At 39.1% G+C, this 25307-nt stretch overlaps 1 protein-coding gene across 4 annotated transcripts in view; it reads right to left on the bottom strand.

Annotated features, from left to right (window-relative positions):
* Positions 1-25307, bottom strand: part of efna3b (ephrin-A3b) — a 114180-nt gene that overhangs the window by 11706 nt on the left and 77167 nt on the right. For all 4 annotated transcript variants that reach the window (XM_077575965.1, XM_077575964.1, XM_077575963.1 and 1 more), the window contains 2 exons: positions 1436-1728; positions 1284-1349 (listed from right to left, as the gene is read on the bottom strand). In XM_077575965.1, the coding sequence (XP_077432091.1) occupies positions 1284-1349; positions 1436-1728 (359 nt within the window). The remainder of the gene's footprint in view (positions 1-1283; positions 1350-1435; positions 1729-25307) is intronic.

The following is a 25307-nucleotide window of genomic DNA, read 5'->3' as shown; positions in this document are numbered from 1 at the left end:
AAAGAGAGAAAGAATGAGAGAGTGGGGAGAGAGAAATGGACAGTGAGAGAGGGGAGAGATAAAGTGAGGGGATATAGAAAGAGAGAGAGAGGCTGAGAGAGAGAGGGTGAGAGAGAGAGAAAGAGAGAGAAAAAAATGAAAGAGCGGGAGGGGGAGAGAGAAAGAGAGAGAAGGGGGGAGAGAGAGAGAGTATAGTGAGAGAGGGGGTGAGGGGGAGAGAGACAGAAAGAGAGGGGGCGAGAGAAAGGGTGAGAGAGAGATGGGGGAGAGAAAGAAACAAAGAGAGAAGAAAGAGAGAGAGGGGAGAGAGACAGAGAGAGAGAGGGGGGAGATAAGGTGAGGGGGATGTAGAAAGAGAGAGAGAGGCTGGAGAGAGAGTGGGTGAGAGAGAGAGAAAGAGAGATATAGAGAGAGAGGGAGAGAGGGAGGGGGAGAGAGAAAGAGAGAGAGGGGGGAGAGAGAGACAGAAAGAGAGGGGGTGAGAGAAAGGGTGAGAGAGAGATGGGGGGTGAGAAAGAAACAAAGAGAGAAAGAATGAGAGAGGAGGAGAGAGAGAAGAAAGAGCGAGAGGGGGGAGAGACAGAGAGAGAGAAGAAAGAGAGAGAGGGGGGGAGATAAGGTGAGGAGGATGTAGAAAAAGAGAGAGAGGCTGGAGAGAGAGAGGGTGAGAGAGAGAGAAAGAGAGAGAGGGAGGGGGAGAGGGGGAGAGAGAAAGAGAGAGAGGGGGGAGAGAGAGACAGAGAGAGAGAGGGGGGGGGGGCTAGGTGAATTCCCAAATGCCACATAATTAATTATACGGAGCACTAAACAAAACTCAATGCAGCTCTGCTTACCTTTTTGCTTTCACTTGAAAGTGTTTTAAGAGAGTGTAATCCAGCGGCTGGGCGCTAGCTGTCACTTGAAAGTGGCTCTGGATCTTTGCCAAGCCTAGTGACCGAGTCATGGGCGCAGAAAGTCGGTGTGGTATTATGCAAGTTAGCCCGATTGAATTGGAAGGGCTTGCTCACGTCAACTTTTTTTAGATGTAGGCTCAGATTTACTTGATTTCACACTTGAGGGATCCAACTATTTGCATACAAGCAATTAAAAAACCTTTAAACCTGACAAAAAAGCAATGTAAAATAAAAAAAATCTTCTCATCCAAATTTTTATTTTATTTTTTTTCGTGTGGCGGTGCAGCCAGCAGGTGTCCCCAGCGAAGCATAAAGACGTGCTAGTGTTGTGTGTGGGCAGAACAACCCCAAAGGATGCTGGCTGTGGGTGTAAAAAAGTGCCAGACTCACCTGTGGAGCAACAGACGTACACGCGTAGTCTCAGGCAGCTGCGGCCGTGGTGATGAGTCGGCGTGGCTGTAACAAAAAAATAAAATAAAATAAAAAACCTGACGTGTAGATCTCAATAATGACATGAAATAAAACAATGATTGAATCCTTACAAATGTAGTAGTACTCATGGCCGACGTGGAACTCGTAGCCCAGCGAGAAGGCGCTGTAGCGCTGGAACTTCTCCGAGAACTTGATGGGGGCGTGGGGGGCGTGCGGCCGGTTGCACTCCCACCTCTTGGAGCCCGTCTGGGGGTCGCAGTTGCGGTAGCCGCGGTAGCTGACCATGTAGAGGATGTACTGCTCGCTGGTGCCCACCATGCGCTGGCTGTCGTTGTAGTGAGGGCAGTAGATGTCCAGGTAGTCGTTGACGTTCACCTGCATGGTGTAGCCCTCGCGGCGAAGACTGCACACGAGAAAAAGATCAACCGGGGATGTTGTTCGTTAGCAACAGGAAGCCGTTTTGGTTCAAGATGCAGGAGCTTGTTTTTAACTCATTCACTGCCATTGACGGTTAGAGACGTCAAATATGCATTTGAACTATTTCTATTAACTTTATTTCCCCCATTTTTGTTAACAAGAGTTTGAAAACCTAGATTTTTTTATTTAGAACAGATATAAAATGTAGGATTAATCGTGAAGTCATGCGATTAATTACAATTAAAAAATTATTAAAATAAAATAAAAGATTATTAAAAATTAGGAGCGTCAGGCGATAACATTTTTTTATCGTAATTAATTGCATGACCTCAATAGTTAACTCACGATTAATCACAAATTTTATATCTGTTCTAAATGCACAATAAAAAAAATCTAGGTTTTCATACTCTTGTTAACAAAAGTGGAAACAATTTTAAACTAATAGAAATAGTTCAAATGAATAAAAACGTCAATAGCCGTCAAAGGCAGTGAATGAGTTAAAGGGGAAGTTAACCCCCCCCCCTTTTTTGGGGGGGGGTGACAATAATATGTTCTCTGCAGCTCCACTAGTCTAAATGCAGTATTCTGGTTAATATTGCGTTAATGGAATATCAAAAATTGCCTGTTTTCTCTTCTTTTTTTTCTCACCAAATCCTCACTGTGCTCCACTTACAGGAGCTCCAAAAAATAAAAAAATATTTGCTTATCTATCTATGCCATCTACTTATGGTGACAGGCAAAACAAATGTTAGCAGATGGCTTCCTGCAAGTATATCATCTTTGTGTTCAAAATAAAAAGGCCCACATTTCACATTGTGTAAGATGAGATCATCATGATTCATATTCGCGTACTCATATTTTTTTTATATTTTTGGTGACATTTTGGCTCAATCGAGGTCCGCGAAGCATTCGAATCAACTCCACATGACAACATTGGCTTCATGCATATTGATAAACAGTATGACCGAATCATTTAGGATTGGTTGCCAGTCAATAACAGCACATATGCAGACAAGCATTTATGCTCATATTCATACCTATAAACAATTAATTAACCTAACGTGCATGTTTTGGGAATGTGAGATAACTTGGAGTACCTTTACTGTTGAAGTCAGATTTCAACTTTATGCATATAGGCCTTGTAAGAAAACTTTTAGAAAAGTATGGAAATGAGTCAACAAGTCAACTAAAACAGTCAAGCTAAGTCACGCTTGCTAAAATTTGTCGATTTGAGAAAGGCAGTGACGCGCCCACACCGGCGCAATACATCATTGTGCATCAGGGATCATGCAGATCTCAGCTATATCTACTGAGCTATTAATAACACAAAGCAGGTGTGTAAGTAAATGTGTGTATTTGTCGGCTCTTCAGAATGGACTCAGGACCCACGGGTGAGAGCTTCTCTTCTCCGTGTTAGCGCCACGTTGTCCCCTAACCCCAATGCTCGTTCATCATCAGCCCCCCAAAAAAAGTAAAAACAGGAAGATAAGGTCTGGCAGTGTGTGTGTGTGTGTAGGTAGGCGGTGTGACAAAATGAAATATATTCTTTCCTGACATCCAAAATCATCTTTCTCTTCCCATGACTGACCCTGGCTCGTATCCGCTGTAAATCAAGGAACATACAGTATGACAGTAGCATGATGCAGTCAGTTGGAAAGTTCCATCAAGGAGTGTGTGTTGCTAAAATGTCACCAGGGGGCAGCAGAGTGTCAGGCTGGGTGTGATGCAGCTTCTCTCCTCGCCGGTTCTAGGTCAGGTCTCCAGGGAGATTATTATTCAATTATTAAATGAAGATCGAAACACTGCGCTCAATGTCTTCCCCTCACCGCGCTCCCCCTCATTTCCTCGCTTTTATGGCCACATGAAGGAGTAATTAAATGTTGGACATTCATTCTTTCTCTTCCTGCCTCTACTAGATGTTCTTCTCCCTTGGGCAATTGATGTATATATATATTTTTTTGTGGTAATGCGCAATGCAGGCATATTGTATTTGATCGAACAAAAAGTGAGCATGTGGCTTACTTAAGAGGGATTACAACAAAAGGGGAAATGAGCTTCAGACATGGGAAATGTAGTTTTTGTATAATAATTTTGGAGGACTGAGGAAATGTGTACTATAACGTAAGAGTCAACTGCAAAGTAGCACTTTTTAGGGTAAGGAACCATGTTTGGTAACGTCAACTCAAAGAATGCGATGTTCCTGCAGAACAATGTGATTTTACAGTCAATTTCAAAATAAAATACCCAAAAAATAGGTAAAATAAATAAAAGCAGATTAAAAACTAATGATAAGGACTAAGCATATTTTAAAAATGGTCAAAAGTACAAAGCATTAATGTAATACAAAATATTAATTAATGTGATATAAAATATTCAATATATTTTGAAAATATGAAAAATAAAAAATATCCTAAAATAAAAAAAATAAAAAGATTTGAAATCAATAAATAAAGTGTATTTTTGTACATGCCGCTTTCATTACTTCTTTGAAAACATTCTCTAACCATCATTAGTCAACTCATTGAAATACAAATTCAACCTTTCATTTTTTAAATAACTACTTATTTCACTTATTATGATCATGAGTTTATGATACATTTATTGCACGATACAACTCAACTTTACCTAGTCGTTTTCTAAAGCTAGCTTTACCGTTAAATTCAAGTATGAGACACTGATATTTAAACCTTAGACATGTATTAGAGGACACAACAGCATTTTTCATTTTCAGGCTCAACTGACACTTGAAATTGCTTCATTTCGTTGACCTTATTATTCTTAGATGAAATAAATGTGCCATTTTAATGGCTTCCCCATGCAAATAAATAAATAAATAAATAAATAAGGTGTGATCATCTTATGCAAATGTTCACGTCTCATAATAGACCCACCAAAAAAAGAAGAAGAAAAAGAAAATTTCATTTTGGATTGATACCTATTTTTTATCACTGTTCGACGTAGAAGAATGGCGCAAAATAGCATTATTATTTTTTATTTATGAGTCACCACAAAGACAAATTTTGTGTAGTGAAATTGCACTCATGCAGAAAGCCATAGATGAAATAACACACTCAGTAATTTGTTATATTTATACAGAGGCTGGCGCCATCTGGTGGCATCTTGGAGTCAAGGAAGGATGTAAAGGTAAGTTGAGGAGTTTCATTTGGACAGAAGTAATGGTTTGACACCATTTTATTTTATTTTTTTTGAACACTGGTGCAATGCATGCATAAATGCGCTCAAGTTAGCATAAAGCTAATTTAATTATTACATTATTTGCGTGCATGGCTTTGAAAAAATAAATAAATAACTGACCACACAGCAATGCAAGTGCATTGTCGACACCCACTTCCGTTACAATAACAGCCCTTTACTCCATAAAGCGCAACTGTCAAACCCAAGGTCGAGCTATTCTTCAATTTGTTGCGTTTATGAGGCCATCGTACATTTATTTGGATTCAGTCACAACGGGCCTCCAAAGCAAACCATAAATGCACGACAAAAATGAGTTTGACACCCCTGCCGTTAAAGGGTTAAAAAATAAATAAAAAAATCCTCTCGTGTTTACGACTGACTTGAGGAGTCAGCGGAAATAGAGCTATTGTAACGAGGGTTAAAGGTGAAAGTCGCCTCTCCTTTGCTGCCGCGGAGATTTTTGTTGCGTAGGAACAGTGTAGCAAAAAATACAGTGTAAAACGTTTCAAGGAGGCAACAGTATTTACAGTGTTTGGGGGGGGGGGGAGTCGAATGAGGTATGCTTCCACCAAGGAGGCCTGAATGCAGATCAACTAAGGGAGCGGTGGGACCAGGCACGTAAAAAAAAAAAATTAAAAATCTGCAAATGGAGAGTTTTAGCGCTTGCAAAGAATAGCAGGGGAAAAAAACAAAGAGAGGGAAATGAGCTCGGAGCATCTTGAGTAATCTGGAAGCAAATCCCCGCCTTAAGATAAAAGCAGGTTTTACCATCCCTGCTGTGCGTGTGTTTGTGTGTGAATGTGTGTGTGTGTGTGCACCTGCTTCGCTTTTCTGCTGTGGACAAGCATTCACTGTGTGTGTGTGTGTGTGTGTGAGACATCAAAGCACCGAGCTAGAATCGTACTGACTTCTAAACTGGATGGAAAGACCTCTTTAAGACGTGCATCAAACCAAATATGAAGGGATGCAAAATAGAATTGAAGCGCAGGACAATAGCTGGAGGTGCGATCCCCAAATACGACTCTAATGAACTGCAGAACACCAGGAGAGAAAACAGAGCAGTCCAAATGCATAATGAGTTTGTATACCGCAGGAACGAGTGATTTGGGGCTTCAGGAATAAGAGAAGTTATTAAAGCATCCGTCTCGTTGCGCCGCTGCCGACTAATCAAAAAACGCATGTTAAACAACGTAACAGCCGCGGTCATGCCATGGTCATTTGGAAGCTCGTTTAATGATTTACGACGTGTGCTCCGGCGGGTTTTGCCCCGTGGGGAGCCCGGAGACTTCGCGGGAGGCGTGGCAGATGGAGAGAAAGGATGTTGTTATAAAAGCAGCTAAAATAATAACAGATATGTTTCTTTGTCTTCCGTTAGCGGTCTTCTTCTTAGGAGACAACAATTGAAGCGTGCATGACAGAAATTTGGAGTTGAATGTTTTTGAAATATGGTAGTGGAAAATCCTCCATAAGTTGCATTACAGCGGGAGCGTGGACCTGCCAGATATAATAAGTAAACTCTCCAGAAAAAAAGAAGAAAAAAAAAATAATAATAATAAAAAAATAAGTAAACTGTTTTGTTGGAGATATGTCGTTCAAATGTACTTCAAAGTCGTTTGAAAGTTTTGATAAAGTAGTTTGAACATCCTGCAAAGTTGTTTGAATTTGTTTTCCCATTTATCCCCCCCATAATGCCTTGGGGTAATGTCAAAATTGCGCAATAACTCGTGGGATTATGGGAAAATAAAGAATGTTTGTCGCATTTAGCCCACGTTTTGAACATGCTAATTAATACGTTTCAACAACTTTACCAAGACGTTTGAACGACTTCTTCAAGACATTCAAACGACGGTAGAAATAGATACAAACAAGTTAAACAACTTTATCAGTACATTCAAATGTTTTTTTACCCATGTTTTCAAACGACTGCATAAACACATCCAAACAACTTTATCAAGACGTTCAAACAACTTTGCAGTACGTTCAAATGACTTTACCAAATACGCACGACTGACTCGACCGACAGGTTCGAACGACTTTAGCAATACATTTGAACGACATACCCCAGTCAAATCTGTTTACTTGCCAATGGCGGTTGTATGCCTCCGTACATTATAACTGTAATTTAAAGTTTTCAGAAAATTTGTCAGAGAAAAACTGCAAAGGAGGGGATTGGCGAAAAATAAAAAGATGGAAACATGCGAGGGTCTGCTGTTATGCATGATTGCCTCATTTATACTTAAATAGTAATACAATTGAGTCATTAGCACGGATGGTTGTAGTAATCGATTATTAAAAATATTAAGTGATTTTTTTAAATGAAGCAGCATGTTTGCTTTTAAACTTTTACAGACTTTTATTCCGGTACAATTCTAGTTAGCATTTATGTACATTTTAACTCATTCACTGCCATTGACGGCTATAGACGTCAAAAATTCATTTGAACTATTTCTATTAGTTAAACATTTTTTTAAACAGAGTGTGAAAACCTAGAATTTTTTTATTGTACATAGATACAAAATTTGTGATTAATCGTGAGTTAATTATTTACTCTTTGACTGCCAAACGTTTTCAGAAAAGGGATGCCGTGGGTGCCAGCCGATTTAAGCATTTTTGACTGATCTTTCAAGGTCCACAGAAAATTATGTGTTTGGACTATGGAAACACACATACTACCAAATGAAAGACTGGACTCTCATCTTTCATCAGAAAAAAAAGTTTGTTTCTACCTTATTCCGTTTTTCAGTAATCAACAATAGAAAACGCTTAGTTTCACCTCTGTTTTGGAAAAAAAAAAAACGTATTTTAACATCTTTGGCACTCCTCCATAGGATTTTACTAAACGTTATTTAAAGTTTTTGGCAGTCAAAGAGTTAATTACAATTAACATTTTAATCGCCTGACGCCCCTAATTTTTTACAATCTTTTCTTAAAAAAAAAAAAAAATCACATCAGGTGAATACAATTTTTCATTGTAATTAATCACAACTTCAATAATAAACTCACAAATTTTATATCTGTTCTAAATGTACAATATTTTTTTTTAGGTTTTCATACTCTTATTAACAAAAGTGGAAAACTAATAGAAATAGTTCAAATGAATTTTTGACGTCTATAGCCGTCAATGGCAGCGAATGAGTTAATTACATCCCAAGTTAAATATTTTTTTTATTTTCCAAATTTAAACAGAGCAGGCAATGCAGTATTCTATTTTGCTCATTCATGTTTATAAAGCAACAATTCAGAAGGAGTCCTTTTTTTTATTAAATAAGCCCTGTGAATAAGTTAAAAGGGAAATCCGACTTAAAAATTCTCTATTCAGCATGAAATAGGCCAGCGGATGCTCACGCTTTACATGCCGCCGCGCTTGTTTCTGTGTGTAAACCTCATGTGACGCCCGCCATCCTGTCAGCATCACATTTCTTTAGTGAGCTTTTTACATTTCAACGACGGATTTCCATAAAAGCGCGCCCGTTTAGAGTGTCGGGGAAAAATGGATTTTTGTGTTATTCCAAAATGCCCTAATGGATTTCCATTTGCCTTGATGGAGTTTATTACATAAAAATGCTCTTGGGAAATAAGTGAGAGAGGGAAGCAAACAAAGTGGCGTTGTCTCCGCTTCCCCTCACGTTTCATGTTGGATCACTTCTCAGTCCATTTCTCTTGCAAATACAAGGAATTACGGCCTAATATGACCATTTTTACAAAGTCTTTTGTTCCATCATCTAACCAGAAGTGGTTTTCAATAAATATTTTATATTATTAATATATGGCAAGTCTCTAGTGGCAAGTGGTGTCAGGCAGTTGCATTTAGATTCACAGTCACAAAAATGACTACCTTATTCTCGTAACGGTCTTTTTTTTTGTTCTTTTTAAGTGTGGCCCTAATACTGCTGCGTTTTCTCTACACGGTTTCAATCCCACTTGAATAAATGAATTCCTTCCTTCCAAAAGGTACTAACTGTGATCAATTCAGTTCTTAGACGCTATTGTTCATACGCAGACCTTCGTCTTTGTAAAGTGAAATGAATGTCTTCTAAATTTGACACGTCAAAGAAGAGTGTTGTTAATAACCCTGCCAAAAATTGTCCACGTGTATAAAATGGGAAACAAAGCCATTGTTTCTATTCTCAAACGCTGTCGGTAAAGCCACGCTTACCTCAAATGTCAATCAAACACCAGTACTTCGATCTTGAAAAAATGGATGCTTCTCTTGCCTACAAATAACATGTTTAAACAATGAAAATACATCTGTTTATTATTTTCCACTGGGTTGTCACGGGACTTTCCACACCGCAACAACGAGGCGCTCTAAAGCAGCCACACTAGCGTGAAGCCCTGATCCACACACTAGCTGTTTAGTCAGACTTATATAAAAAATAAAAATAAAAATACTCCCCCGCCTCACTCTTCAGTCCTTCTCTATGTGACATGCGTGCACTCGGTGCCAACAACGAGGCACTCTAACATATTCATACCATCAGCCCACACACCGGCTGTCACGTCAAACTTTTTTTTCTTTACTCTTATGCCTTCTCTCCGTGACGTGTAGGCACTCGGGGCCAACAACAAGGCACTCTAGAACACATGAATAGTAGGTCTGCTATCAGTTCTGTACACTAACAAATATGATTTTTTTAAATTAGTTTTTGGGTATAAGGATAGATCAGTTAGCTTTATTGCATGGAAGCCTCAGAACTGTACTTCCCCCAGACAACAGCCCTTTATGGAAAATTGCACACAATGGAAGCAACATTATTCGCTTGTGCCCAGTGGATTTCTCACTCTCTATTATTTGTCCACGCCTAACCAGACTCGCTACTCCGGTGGATGGCGTACAAAAGCTCACCAGTGCCCTTTTTTAAAACACTCTCCAGTGAGAAATGATATTAACAGGTACATTTTGTACAAGGGCTTATTAAAACCTCATTGTTCAGGGCTTGTTCAGGAGAACGCGTCTTAATTGGAAATGTTGAAATAATCTCATCAGCAGCCTTGAAAAATTGGTGTGGAGACCATTAAGAAGACAAGAATGAAGCGGAATGAGATCATTGCTCAACCGTCCACCATTGATGTAAACATGCAACTGGATATTAACATCATTTATTCATACAAGTGTATGTAGATTGCTCATTTGTGTCTTAACTGATTACAGTTTATAGTATTACAAGTATTAATGCTAAAGTTAGCATTCCCTTTATCCTGCTGGCTGGCTCATCTCTTTAGCTCACAGAACGCACAATTAAAAGTCTATTTACCATAATGACGCATGGGTTCCATCCCCGCACGAGTTACAGCGGCCTAATCACACCACATCATTGCGATAGATGACACACCCTGTCACTGGAACCCAGCCAGTTAAACAGACGTGGATGTGGCGGCGTTACCGATGAATTCATCGTGATCGAATTATGTACGCACGTCTTTGTCCTGCGCTTCAATCGTATTATGGAATACGATTACAGCGGAACCTCTGAAGTCAAACACAATCCATTTGGTGATGCAGGTTGACTTCCAAGATTTTCAATCAAATTTTCCATTGGCACACATTGGGAGTTAAATTAAGCTGTTGCAATCATATAACTGTACAGAGTGGACATTTTGTAATGTGTTTTTTAATAACAATAAAAAAAATTGTACTTTATTATATTGTACTTAAGAAAAACAATAACATGATAAATAAAATGTAAAAAAATGGAAGAAAAAAAGTTTAGCCACATTTTATTTTTTTTTTTTTTGCTTTAATTCAATGGACACTGTGCTGTTCCTAGTGCACATACTTTAGCCAACTGGGGGCAGTATAAGATACAAATCACATGAGATAAGATCAGGCCAGCCTGTGAATAGTGAAAATCCGCCTATAAATGATGCCCATGAAATGCAATGGTTAAAAAATTTGATTTAAAAAAAATGGTTAGAAACATTCAATATTGTCTTCCATAAAAAGGGCGGGAACAAACCCAAAAACTGCAATAAATCCCCAAAATATTTAAAAAATATAGAAAAAAAGTTTTGGGGAAAAAAAAATCTGTGACTATGCAAAAAAGGAGGTGCCAAATCGTGAGCATGATGGGGTCAACTGTGCATAAATGCGGTTAAAATTCTTCAGTGAGCCCCCAGTAAAAATACACACTCTTTGCAGAGGATAAAGAATATATGCCTGTGAACATTGTTATATTTGTGTGTCTACATGTATTTAAACACGTGTGGAGGCAATTCTTAAGATTCTCACTGAACTGAAGTCTCATAACAACTGATACATCTTGCATGGTATCCCACTACGCTTGGTCTTAAAAAAAAAAAAAGCGTCGATTAACTAGAATAGCAAAACATAGCGAAATCTATTTCTTCCTAGAAACGCGCCCAAAGAGATGCAAGCCTATGCTATCTTCAAAGTGGTCCAGCCATGTTCCAAACATTACTATTCAGGATTTAAAAGCTATTCAGCCTCCCGAGGCCACCATTCTTCATCTCATCTTACTCCAACACCGAGATGCCAACATTGTGCGAGCGGGTGTGTGTGTGTGTGTGTGTGTGTAGGTTCCAATCAGGCATCAGAGCGGAAGATAGAAGGGAACATCTCTCCTGTTGAATGGAGACTCCCAGACATGTGTAGCATGACTGACGCTGCCATCAAACACGGAGGAAAATCTTCCGACTCCAGCTCCCTCAGCTCACCAGTCTTTGTGTCCTAACTTCCATTCAGCCTCTATCTGATTTTTTTTTTTTTTTTTGCCAGATGAGAGTTACAAACTTTGATAGCTTGCTTTTTGATTAGGGATGTCTTTGGTATCTAATGAGATCTGTATCGAAATATCTATAGTCAAAACAAAGAAGAAACTGTTTATTGCTGTGGTTGTGTGTGATGTAGAACTGCACTGCATCACAATGTGAGCTAGTTGGGAAAAAAAACAAACAAAAAAAAAAAACAATGTGAGCTGGTCCTCTAATACAGCAAATAGTGGCGGAATTTTTAATATTATTGCTACATTACAATATATGTTAGGTGAAAGTAACGACAATAAACAAGGCAGATTGGGTGTAACAAATTAATCTCGCTGGTACATAAACAATGTGGAGTGATCACATAATGTAAGATCTTTTTTTAACACTACATTAAGTGCAGGGTATATAAAAAAAAAAAAGTGTACACACCCCTGTTCAAATACCATGTTTTTATTTCATTTCAATCACTGAGTCAGGGTAAAGGGAATTATGAACACTTCCAATTACCAGTCTGTGTCACCAGGAGTCAAAACAATCAAAAAGACGTGACACATATGCCAGGTCTATGGAAAAACGTATAGAAAATGTCAAGGAAAAGCCATTTTGCTCAAATGTGTCTGTCAAAGAAGCAGGAGGCTCGAGATGACAGTGAGGAATTGAGTGAAACATTTTTCATAAAGACGGCGATGTCATCACATTGTCCACAAGAATAAAGCGCACAGGACAGACTAGCAGATGACAAATGAACCGCGCCACTGTTCGTTAATGGGTCAATTCGAACATTTAAAACTGACACTGGGGCCGAAGCTAATTTGCGAGTGAGAAAGATTTCATGAAAACAAGTCACACCACTCAAGGCTTATAATATTATACTCCTTGCAAAAGAAAAGGCAGATTTTTTTTTAATCTTAACTCAATCACTGCCATTAACGGCTATAGACGTCAAAAATTATTTTGAACTATTTCTATTAGTTTTCCACTTTTTCCACTTTGAGAGTATGAAAACCTAAAAAAATATATATTGTACATTTAGAACAGATATAAAATGTGTGATTAATCATGAGTTAATTATTGAAGTCATGTGATTAATTACAATGAAAAATTTTTATTCACCTGACGTGATTTTTTAAAAAAAATTAGGGGGGGGGAACACGCACATACACATACTCACCCACATACAAAAAAAATAAAATAAATATATATATATATATATGTATATATATATATATATATATATATATGTGTGTGTATATGTATATATATATGTATATATATTAAAAAAAAAAAAAAAACATTTATTAAATTTTTTTAAATTTATTAGTTTAAAAAAAAAAAAAAAAGGAGAGCAATGATGATGTCAAATTGAATGAACAATACTGAGCTCTCCTGAAAAAAAAATGAAAAAAAAAATTAGGGGCGTCAGGCAATTAAAATGTTAATTGTAATTAATCGCATGACTTCACTAGTTAACTCACGATTAATCACAAATTTTATATCTATGTACAGTAAAAAAAATCTAGATTTTCACTCTTAACAAAAGTGGAATAAAATATTTAACTGATTTTTTGACGTCTATAGCCGTCAGTGGCAGTGAATGAGTTCATAGATTGGATGTGCAGGTGTACCTAATGAAGTGGCTGATGGGCGTGCTTTCTTGAAGAGAAATCAATAGGTGTCTGGAGTGTGTCAAACAGGCTGGAATATCCTTCTTTCAAGGCTGATACAACACGTATTCTCTCAACTCATGGCCCATTGGTGGTTATTGATAAAAGTGTTATAGCTTCAACATCTTTTCATTCTCCTGCCGTGCTCTCTCGCTCTCTCTCTCTCTCTCTACTCATCTTCACAGCATCCTGTCTTCATCTTCCTCCTCCATCCATCATCCTGTTTCTTTTTTCCTCTCCCGGCCTGCGCAAGGCAAAGGCGTGCGCGTTCAAGCCGCGCCAACCTAACAGTATGGGCCCTTGAACACGCAACAAAAGTGTTGGGACATCATGCTATTACACGTGGAAGTGAGAAATGAGGAAAATATGATGTTTAAATCGTTTAAAAGTCAACCAACAAATTTGCTTTACAATATGGTATGTGCAGCCACGCTGGTCTTAACGTGGTCTGATTAATATTGTGTTTGTGGATATGAATTAAGCAGAAAAATCCAGGTTTTTCTCAATTCCACAGGGCGGCCATTTTGTCACTTGCTGTTGACTGAACGACCAATAAGGGCTCACCTGTTTTCTGAAGCTGAGCCTTTTAGACTTTAGATTTATGGAGTCCCATACAACATATTACTGTTTAAAAAAAAGGGGGGTTGACTTCCCCTTTAAATAGTGCTGCACACGGCCAGTTTTTTTGAATACATTTGGTGAAGATCGGCTGGTTAATTACTTGTTTTTTTGTCACTTGCTGTTTGGATCTGAAAAGCAAAGAAAATAATGCTTATGATAAGAATGCTTTTTTGTGTTTCTGACTTTTGTTTTACAAGAAAATGCTCATTTACAGTGTACAGTTAAATCTTTCCACGTTCTTTCAGCACGTTGCGTTCGACAGTCGACCTACTTCCATTCATTTTTTTTTTTCTTAAATCGTCGCTGTCCAATAAAAAAAAAAACATGCACTGTATTTTTTTTAATTGTATGCAATAATCAACACATTTTGATTTTTTTTTTAATTGTATGCAATAATCCCAAAATTTTCTTTGATTTCATGAAAAAATAATAATCAGGGATGTGATTTGACCAAAGTGAAATTATCTGAAAATTTAGCCGGGGGTCTGGGGGCCGCTGGCACCCAGCTAGGCTAGCTAGCGAAGCCCCCCGGAGCTCATGGGTTTTCCGTGTTTTTAAGTACTTTCAATGCACTCACATGACAAAGAAATAGACAAAACAACAGCATAAATTTTCAATGTATATTGAACTATCCCATATAAAATGGCAGCTTTAGTCAACTCAAAATCAGTCACATTCAAAAACATTGGACTGCCTTTGCTTTTAAAAACTATCACTGAGAATATCATCATATCTAACTAATGTGATTACTAAGTTAACACATAAATAATGTTGAAGAGTTCAAATTTCATGAACAAATAATTGTATCATGACCAAATGAAAAGTAACTCATATTAGAGCATACCACAAATGTCTTTGTTATAGCAGAAGATGTTATCTGTCGGAGTCATGTGCATACACAATGAACTACTAAAAAAAAAAAAAAAAAAAAATCAGAATTTTTTTTTTTGGGGGGGAGATAAAAAAAGCGGAATTCCGCGAATTAGCGGAAAAATCACATCCCTGTAATAATACATTGAAATTTTAAGAAACTTTTTGATCGGCAGCAACAATATTAAATTCATATTATTTTTTTATGGTTAAAAATGTAAATAAAAGTTTTTTCCCGCATATCCCTCTTTGAAGAATCATATTTCGATTGTTTCAATAGAGCAAACATATGTTAGTTGAAGCCGATGTTTAAAGAGAACTGGGAGGCAGTCCGCCGTGCTGACACGTACGAGGATGTTCACCGTTTTTCAAATCGATCAAACATACAGTACATTGTGGGCGGACAACAAACACGGCCGCAATTGACGAGTTGGAGACTCAAAGGGGAAGCGGCGAAAGAGATATACTGTAGCTGAAAAAACAAACCGGGACTTAAACGGTGATTAAAGAGAAATGTTGGTTGCGAATAAAAGCCTGACAAGTGCTTTCGGCCCTTAATTTGCTTGCTTATTGATTTTCTTTTCACCTTTATTTATCAAGCACTTTACAAGCATCCGGCGTATCTCGTCACTTTCTCTCTGGCAAAGCCTCACAATCCCTTCCTTTTATTCCGTCCCTCCGCTCCCATCAATCTTTTCGGAGGGGGGGAGGCCCCTCCATCCCGGTGTGATGCCGGCCGCTGTCGGCGTTCCAAAAGCCGGCGCTGGAGCGAACGAGGCTGCAAGCAGACGTAGGCGGCCGGCCAGCGCAAGCCGGGGACGTACGCCGAGCGCGTTGTTGGCAAAGCTCTGCTATGATTGATGCTGATGCAGTCGGACGGCTGTGGATAGACTCAGCACTCAGCCAGACATTACCCTCTGACCCAGCTATTGATTCTCGCATCCATCGCCCCAAACGACACAACGGCCGGCCTGACCCCGCTCGCGCCAACGACCGCACCCAAAACACACACAAGTATACGGTGGTCTCGATTGATCGTGTAGCGTCGTCCTGTGAAAGCTGGTCAATGCGCCGCATAACAATCACTCTGCTACTTCCTGGCTCAGCGTGACGGTCCTCTGTCCCACTGACTGATATGTTTGGGTCAGGCGCTGAAGGATCCAATATCAGTGCTTCGGGGGGGGGGGGGAAAAAAGAGCTCAAGCAACGTTTCCAACGATAACAACATCACTCAGGACCGTCTCCTGAGCCACATTCAATACGAGATCCAACGGAAAAAATACGTTATTTTCCAGGCAGAGAGAGATGATGTGGGGTTAGAAAAAGTCTCGGCGTGGATAATATTTGCTTAAAGTGGAAAGGTGGAAAAGATTTCCCTCATAAAAGATATCACAAAGGCTTGAAGCTTGCGACTTAGCTCATACTGTAACCTCGAAAGGAGAGCACAATCTTTTTCAGGATTTCTTCATATTTTCAATCATCTCACACAGGAAATGGTGGAAATAGATTTTATTTACATACCACTTTCAAGTTCAGGAAAAGTTTACAAGTATTATGAAAACTTAGTAATCAAATGTAAAAAAAACTTGCCTGAGTTCTGCACAGTAACAGACGGCAATCTTAATCGAACCTAATCTAACCTACCCTAAACAAGGCTAGCATAACCTAAAAGCAACCTAGGCAATTTCTACAATAACTTAACTCAACTAAACAATCATATCCTAAATTAACCGTCCTAACCTAATCCAAACAATTTTTTTTTAAAGTAATCTAAGCGAGCCTGACCTGAACAAATCTAACATAACATAACCTATAACAAACCTACTGCAACTTAACCCTAACGTTTACCTTGCCTAAACAAATCTACAGAGACCAAGACTGAACTAAACAAACCATCAGTGCCTTAACCTAATCTAAGCAAACCTAAATTAACCAAACCTAAACTAAAATAACCGGACCTAAACAACCCTAACCTAAATAAACTTAACCGAACCTGAGCTAAGCAAACCTCAACGAACCAAAACAAACCTACAGTAACCTAAACAACCCTACAGAAACTTAACCAGACCTAAACAAACCTGCAGCAACTTACTACCATGACCTATAACTAACCTATCATATCGAACTCAAACAAACCTAAACATTCTCGATTGTATGACTACTGAAGGGAAAAAAAAAGGGACATGCTTCATACAGGGTCAGAATAATTTGCCGCAGCTATTTGACCCAAGTCGTATATTCCGACAAGTTAGACACGGAGCAGCGGGTTTGATGACTGTAAGTCCAAGGAGACTAAGCTGAAAAGAAAGAGCCCTAATGGGCTTCCAAGACAAAACCACAGCTGGCTTTCAACATTAGTCTCCATGGCGACAGAAGAAGCCCTCGCCATGGAGCTTTTGTAGCCCCCCAAAAAGGGGAGGAAGGAGGAGGCCGCGGGGGTTCATTGCTTGGTCTTCAAATCCATCCATTCGCTTTTTATCCACATCCCTCCTCAGACTCCCTAATGGCTAATTAAGTAGCACTTATTACTGCTGCACATTATCACAAATCATCAGCTATTACAGTGGCAAATTGTGTTCCGTCCTGTTTTTTTTTTTTTTTTTTTCCAGAGGAGACACTTTCCCCCCCCCCCCCGTCTCACTTTGGTTGCAAAATGAACAAAGAACAAGGCTAAGAGCAGCGTAGGAGGCTGAGTGGTTACTGTGGACTGGAGACAATAAGGCTATGGCTGAAGACTGTATTCACAATCACATAAATTGCAGAGGGGATATTCTTATATAGTGAAAAATCCATATTTGTATCAGAAAAGTTTAAGATTCGGATCAACGATGTGGATGTTTACATGTCAATGATGCCAGTAATGACGACTTGAATATGCAAACACACAGGAATGCCGCTGCTGAGATTCAAACCCAGAACCCCACGGCTGAGGCAGACGTTCTCGCCACTAGGGCCCATGTTGTGGTAACACCAACACAAATAGAGTAATCCACATGATTTTTTTTAGTTCTGCGTATTGAAGAAGAATAAAAGTATTTTGTCCTCTTTGCGTGTTCCAAAAATGAAGATAGATTTAATGTAAGAAAAATACACCTTTTCAAAAATGATTTTTAATCAGTCAGAGATCTCTGGACAGATAACAGCCTCTAATTCATCACTTAAACAGGTGGGATTCAGAGCGTCAAATGTAGTTCTTCCGCATGTACATTGGTTTCTTATAGTTAAAAGACCTCCTCTCTTTCATTTGAAGACAAAACATACTCTCTGGGTATTTTCCATGAGCGATGGCGAAAACAGAGTCAGGTGTGGGTGTTCAAAACAGATTCTGTTCTCAAGGACCAAATGTGTTTTCACACAAAACGGCGAGAAGGAACCTTTTGAGACTAAATAGTATGTCCCAGTTTAAGGTCAGATTACACCGAAATCAACACCACCCGCTCCGCACAGGACACAAAACATTTCGACAAGGTCAATACTGAAGAATTAAAATGTTAATAATGTGTAACAATGGTTAATAAAATAAAATGAAGTATTAAAAATGCTATAATATCTATCAGTATCAATAGCAAGATGTGTCGCGTTGTCCAGGAAATGCATTAGAAACAGAAAAACAGCACGATTCTTTTTCATTCATAGGATACAGAAGGTTCGAGATACTTCAGCGTCTAAACTTTGCGGGCTTGAAAACAATTAATCAATCTGACGTGTCAGATGGTTTTGTTTATACACGTCTTTTCCTTCATAAATCCATCTGGCGAAGAGCCAAAGCAAACAGTTTGGAGGAGGCCGAGCACTTTCAAAACCTCAAGCCGACCACCGGCTAAATTAATTCCATCTCCCTCTTGCTTCAAAAAAAAAAAAAAAAAAAGCACAACCATTACAAGCAAATGGGAAACTCATGCTCAATCCATTTGGGAAGTAGCAGAGGGGGGGAGGCACAAAATTAGGGGCCAACAACATCGAGAAAAATACATAGCTTAGCACGAGCTTATAGTGGTTGGTTTTAAATCGGCTTAAAAACACCTTTTCCAACAGCAGCGGCCTTCATTGCTCTTCTTCTCTGCTTAATGTGGAGTTCAATACTGATCAAACGGCCTGCACGACAGCTCCTCGCGCCCGACCATATTTGAAGTCATCCAAGCATGCATTTATGGATTTTGGCTTCGTGCATTGGAAACAGAACAGTCCAAAATAATCTCCATAAACATGCTACATGTGCTCAGATCATGTGTTAGTCTTGTCATGGTGAAGCAGCATGTGGTCCGTTATTATTCTTACACGCTATGTTGTAAGTTACTGAAAACAATTGGATGTTATGGAAACAAAGTGTCACTTTTTAAAATATATATATTTTTTAACTTAAGTATAGCCTGGAGGCTGAGTTGGTTAGACATTCAAACACGCCCTCCTTTGTTGTGTTGACGCGCACAGGGACTCGGGTCGAATAAATGAAACGTATTCACGCGTTGTTGTTGAAGTGAAAGCCTGCAGATTGGAACAGATTGTTCATTTAAGAGTTTTGAGCTCAATTGGCCATTAAGAAAAATAATTATCTGTCAAAGAAATCAATGGAGCAAAACAATGCGAGGAAAAACATTGCGAGGACGCTCTTCTTTTCTACTTGCGGGAACTGTTGTTATGCTTTCTGCATTAGCTGACTTCCCATTGTGTGAGTTGTATGTGTATATAGATGACTATTTCCAAGTGTGCTTCCCCCCCCCCCCCAATTCTGTTAATTAAAAACAATACAACAGGACCAGGGTTATTATAGTTTTGGAAGTTTTATTTTAGTTAGTTTTCATTTCATTTTGAATTTTGTTTTTTAAATTTAGTTAGTTTTAATTAGTTTTCAGGGTGGTTCTGTTAGTTTTTCTTAGATTTAGTTTTTTTTAATGCTTAGTTTTAGTATTAGTTTTAGCTTTATTTTTTATTTTTTATGTTTTACTCGTAAAATGGAAAAAGTAACACATTTCTTACCTAGCGTTGCATTCCGGCTGAATTAAATGGAAAAGCATGTGAGCCAAAAAGTCAAGCATGCATTTTTGTCGCCTTGGAGCGACGTCATCTGAAGGTGCTTTTCTATTGGCTGCTGCTGGATGACATCATTTCTGTGACATCACTTTATTCTAGTTAATATCGAAATAAATAGACCTAAAATCACATTGAAAATCATGGATTGAATGAATGACCAAAGACTAAAATGAAGGACATTTTTGCTACAATTATAGTTAGTTTTGTAAACATAAAATGAAGTTTCAGTTAATTTTTGTTTTTTAAAAAGCATTTTTGTTTTTATTTTATTTCGTTAACAATTTTTTTTAAAATTTATTTTAGTTTTAACGTTAGTTTTCCTTAACTAAAATAACCTTGAACAGGACAAATAATTTAGCATTACAGTGGGGCATTTAGTCCCAAAAGATGTCAAATTTGAGGGGGGGAAAAAAGTCAAAAATATGCCTCAAAAGTCAACGAAATATGAATGACTGACCTTGAACAGGATAAGCCATGTAGAAGAGGATGGGTGGGTGGATGTATTGGCATTAAGTTTTCAGCTATACTGGAAAATGTATTTTTCATATTTGGTAAAGTACTTTTACCTGCTGGTGTGTGAAAGAGTGTGTGTTTTGTGGCGTCTTTTTTTTTTTTTTTTTTGGTCACGACTTTGTGGTGATTCTCTCCAGTGAACATGAGCCGACTCTGTCAGACTCAACAGTCTATCAGTGGAACATCCTTCTCCCATTTCCCACACTCCCTCCTCTGTCTCTCCGTCCTTATCAGCCTCCCTCCCATCTGTCTCTCCTTCCATTTCATATTTCATGTTCAATCTTCTTGACGGCGCTCTTCACCGACACCTGAGGCTCCATCCTTCCTCTTCCCTCCACTGGCCCGTCAATGTGTCGTCTCTTCGCCCGACCGTCCATCCCTCTCTCCCCTGCTCGCTCCTGATGTCAATATGTCTAACGGTGTGGTGGCCAGCTGTCAATCACCGCGTGGCAGTCAGCAAAATGTGCATTGACGCGGACCTGTGTGAGTGCGTATTAAATAAAACATCACACACAAAGACCTGACCTGCTTTCGCTGCCTTTGAAGCTCAATGTGACTCGATGCCGCCGCTCACGAGAAGCCGAGAAACAACAAACACCTTTTACTACCTGAACACTTTGGTTTGAATTTGTGGAATGATGAAAGGTGCAACAATGACAAAAAAAAAAAACCCTTAAACCTATATAAACGTCATTTGACTTAAAAAAATTAAATGGGGATATTTTTTGCCTTACTAAATAATTAAACACCGGTTCTCACGGCAAAACATTCTGTCTCATTTGGTATCACTCTGACGAGCTAACCTGCTAACAAACTTAACGACAAGCAAGTTAATCCAGGGAGATAAAGGAAGTACATTTCTAGCTTGCTATCTAGCAATTTTACTAATTAACTCAGATCATACTGTACTTTTCGAACTCTTAAGATAATAAGCCAGCATGATTGATAACTAATTACTTGACTTGAGAGATAACAATCAGCCAATCAATCAATTTGCAGTCAATTAGCTGTCTAGTAATTAACTAGTTAGTGAACCTGCAAATTTACAACACATTTAATTTAATGAATCCTACCTATTTAGCCATTTGTCTAAGAGCAGTAAATCCAGTCTGAACACTAACTAACTAACTAACTCAAGGAGATAAACAGAAGGAAATTTATAGCTTATTAACCAACAAGCTCAGATTCAAGTTAACATTCAAACGTTGTATCTAGCTAACGTGCAAGCAAGCAAACGAACTAACTAGCTAACTAACTAGCTAGCTAACTAACTAACTAACTAACTAAATCAATAAAAAGATAAATAAATAATAATCAGTGGCTGGAAATATTCAATACTTTGTAGCTAATTAGCAATCAAGCTAACATTCTAAGGAGATAACATTGAAATGTAGTTAATTAGCTAACCTACAAACAAACAAATGGACAAAAGAATAAATCAACAAATGGTCTAACTGAATGACTGTCTGACTAGTTAACTAACAAACTGCTAGCCAACTGCTGCTAACCTTCCAAATAGTTAATGTTTTAACTTCCGAGCATAGTAGCTACCTTAAAAAGAAACAAACAGGGTTACTTTACTCGCAACTCGCAGAGCAATTATTGCGAGATCCCTTTGTTAGTTTTGAGATATGAAAAAAAGAAAGTAACAAGTGTTTAAAATACTAAATAGTCAAGTTAGTAATTATTTAGTTGTAGTGGGCTAACTAACTAACTAACCAACTAGGGATATGAAGAAAAAAAAATCCCTGTTCTGCTTATGAGGCGTTTCTACAACAAGAGTGAAGTAAGACTGTAAAACACAGGCATTATTTGGCACAACAGGACTACAATCTATAAATGGAAGTGGAAAAGGCAAAATTGGCATTTATTCCCCAAAAGAAGACAGCGCAGGTTATTACTTTGATGCGGCTGCCGTCCTATGCCGTGAATCAAACAGCAGGCCGAGAGTCCATTTAGGAGCCGGTATTCTTCATACGGCGTTAAGGTTCGCCAACATGTCCCCATCTTTTCTAACGCCTTATGAAATGTGCTGTATTTATTCATGCTCTGCCATTCATTTAAAAGCGAAGTGCAAGAGCTGCGAGTGCTCATAAAGCCTCCGCACATCCCGGCGCAATGCCATTGAAGCCCTGCCCGCACCGCCCTGCTGCCCCGAGATGAAATATGTATGGGGCATAAAGAGCATATGGACCATCCATCTCAATATCCGCTCCAGCCCGCCGTCCCAAAAAAAAAAAGAAGAAGATCATTAAAGCACACACACATGCATAAACACGCGCACCCTATGCTTAATGGTTTATCAGTTTGAGTGCCAACTTTGTGCTGACGGAGCATATGCAATAACACACTCATGCACACACATTGAGGACAAGACAGCTGTGTACATTTGCTCACTTAAAATGTGCAGTCGTAATCCAAATGCATGACATCAGCAGCTGTGTCACAACACTAACATCTTTATGCGCTCCAAAAACATCAATGTACAGTCTTTCTTTTCTGTACAATACCCTCTCACACACGTAACCTCTCGGTATTTTCTTGACGTCTCCTCTATCATCGTATCAGTTACCTTCCACTGCAGGGAATTAAAACATAACATGACAGAGACGTTAACAGGTAGAAGCGATAGATGCCAAAAATCTAAGTCAGTGGATTTTGACCCAATGACTCTAAATTAAGCACTGACAACCTCTGTTGTGCCAACTAACTAGCTAACTAACTAACCAGCTCGCCAATTGCAGCAAATTACATTACAAACGTGCCGTTGTGGGATGGAACACAGCCGACTCCTGGCCAATGGAAGCGGCTCCCCTCATCCTCTTTAGAATAGACATTTAGAATCTAGACATTGCAGAAGCATAAATTAACTGGCTGGGGTCCATGCATGAGATTAGCATGTGCATTTATACAGATAAACCGCAAAATCTCCCCTTGCGGATGACGTAGTCGTCGTGCATGTGGCACTCACAAAAGCCCGTGTGAAAACCGGGCCCGATGAACTATCCTACTAACAATAAATGCACATAATCAACTCTTTGCAGCTAAGTAGATACAATTTTAACTAGCTAACCTTCTAACTAAATATCAAGATAACATATTTCTTGCTAGCTAACCAGCCCAACTAGTAGCTAACCTTTGTATTATCAAACTAACTCACTAATGGCAACAAGTTAAAAGACCACCCCTTTCCTATAGCTTGTTTAAAAATATTTAAAAATAAGTACAGATAATGAACCTATCACATATATTTAGCTAATAATCTAACTAGCAAACATACCTACTTTCTAGTCAACCGTTAATAAGCTAACTAGCTAACCAACCAATTAACCAAGGAAACGTAGATTAACTCTTTTCCAGTTAGCTAGCTAGCAAGTAAATAGCTAACCTGCTAAATCAAAGCATATTACTAATTTATAACACTTCCCCGGTAAGAATCTGGTGGCATCTTAAAGCAGCATTCTGAATTTGGGATGTAAAGTAGAACTGCATCTATGATTTATGAAGATAATAATATTCGTAATGGCATTCACTTTATGTAAAGAGTAAGTCTTAATATTAAGTGATTAACTTCATTTTGAGGACCAGTCCAGGGGGTGTACCCGTGTAGGCTCCAGTTTGCCCGTGACCCGAATGAGGATAAGCAGTAAAGCTTAATGGATGGATTGATACATTCTTTTTACATCAGTATGGCAGCCCACAATGTTAAAATGTAACTTAAAACATGGCCTGTAGAGTTACAAATGACTTCTGCCTTAAGTGCGAAAGACGCTTTAGTAGGACTCACCAATGAGTCGCAAATAGATTCCTTGCGTGGCGACTGATTAACGAGGTTAATCGTTACTGGCGTGCGGATTAGAGACTTCATTTCAAAACACATGCTTTGGATGTTTGTCGCCTTGAGAGTTGGCATCGCCGGCTTATTTCTCGTCGCCTTCCTTCACCTTGGCGAGTTTCCTACAGCCCCGGGAAGGCCCCCGGCACTCCCGGTTGAAATTGTAAATGTGCACTTTGAAGGCAGATGTGCCACCTGCTCACCTCGGCTCCTCTGGACCTCATTTGACAGCCAATTTTAGGCACACGTATGAAAGACGCTGGTATATTTTCGGAGGCAGCTGGCTTAGGAGTTTGACTTTTTTTTCCCTCCCCGTTCCCTCTGGCAAGGACTTCTTCCGCCGCCATCCGCCACAACTGCCATCAAATGCAATTTCTTTCTGGTCTTGGTCACCGCCAATCTCTCCAGTCTTGTGTAAAGTTGTAATCCCTTTGCCACCTGTCGTTTTACCTGCCTCCGTATCGGAGTCATTATCTCTCCGCCCTGTCCCCTCCTGTCATATCCATCTATCTTCCCCTATTTAAAATATCTCCATCTGCTTTGCTTATCTAGCATGGGTTGACCCCCTTCATCTCCTTGCCTGTCTGACTCCGACATCCCCCCCCCCCACCACCCACTCCCCCCTATCAGTCGCCGATTGAAATGCAGAATGTTGCTGATTCGCTTATCCGCATCTAAAAGGTGGCATCAGGTTTGTGGCGTTCAAAGGCTCAGACAAACAACAGGCATCCGTCCATTAGTTTGTTTATCAGGAGGATCACAGAGCGAACGGCGGAAGAAGGCAGGGGGGGGGGGGGGTTCTTTATCTACCGAGTGAAGTTTGTATCGGAGAGTAAAGTCACTTTAAATAATTTAAAATGCTTCCATTTGCTTGTAGACTTATCTCGTAGCCACCTCCGGGCCTTGTTAAAACGGTCTAATGGGTGTGCGTTTAGTTCAAAGGAGTTAAACAATGAATTATGTACACACAAGGTCAAGCGTTTAGAGATGCTTGCTGGACTTAACTACAATTTGTCAGTAAATTATGGGTGCATCTTGCACTAACAGACAAAAAAAGTCTTGGAGGAATGTGATATGCAAATCCAATTGGAATGCATTTAAATGTTTGATGAT

Source organism: Vanacampus margaritifer, chromosome 9, assembly GCF_051991255.1.
Source record: "Vanacampus margaritifer isolate UIUO_Vmar chromosome 9, RoL_Vmar_1.0, whole genome shotgun sequence".
Taxonomy (NCBI): Eukaryota; Metazoa; Chordata; class Actinopteri; order Syngnathiformes; family Syngnathidae; genus Vanacampus; species Vanacampus margaritifer.
The sequence above is the reverse complement of the archived record's forward strand: the minus strand, read 5'-3'. Positions and strand labels throughout refer to the sequence as shown.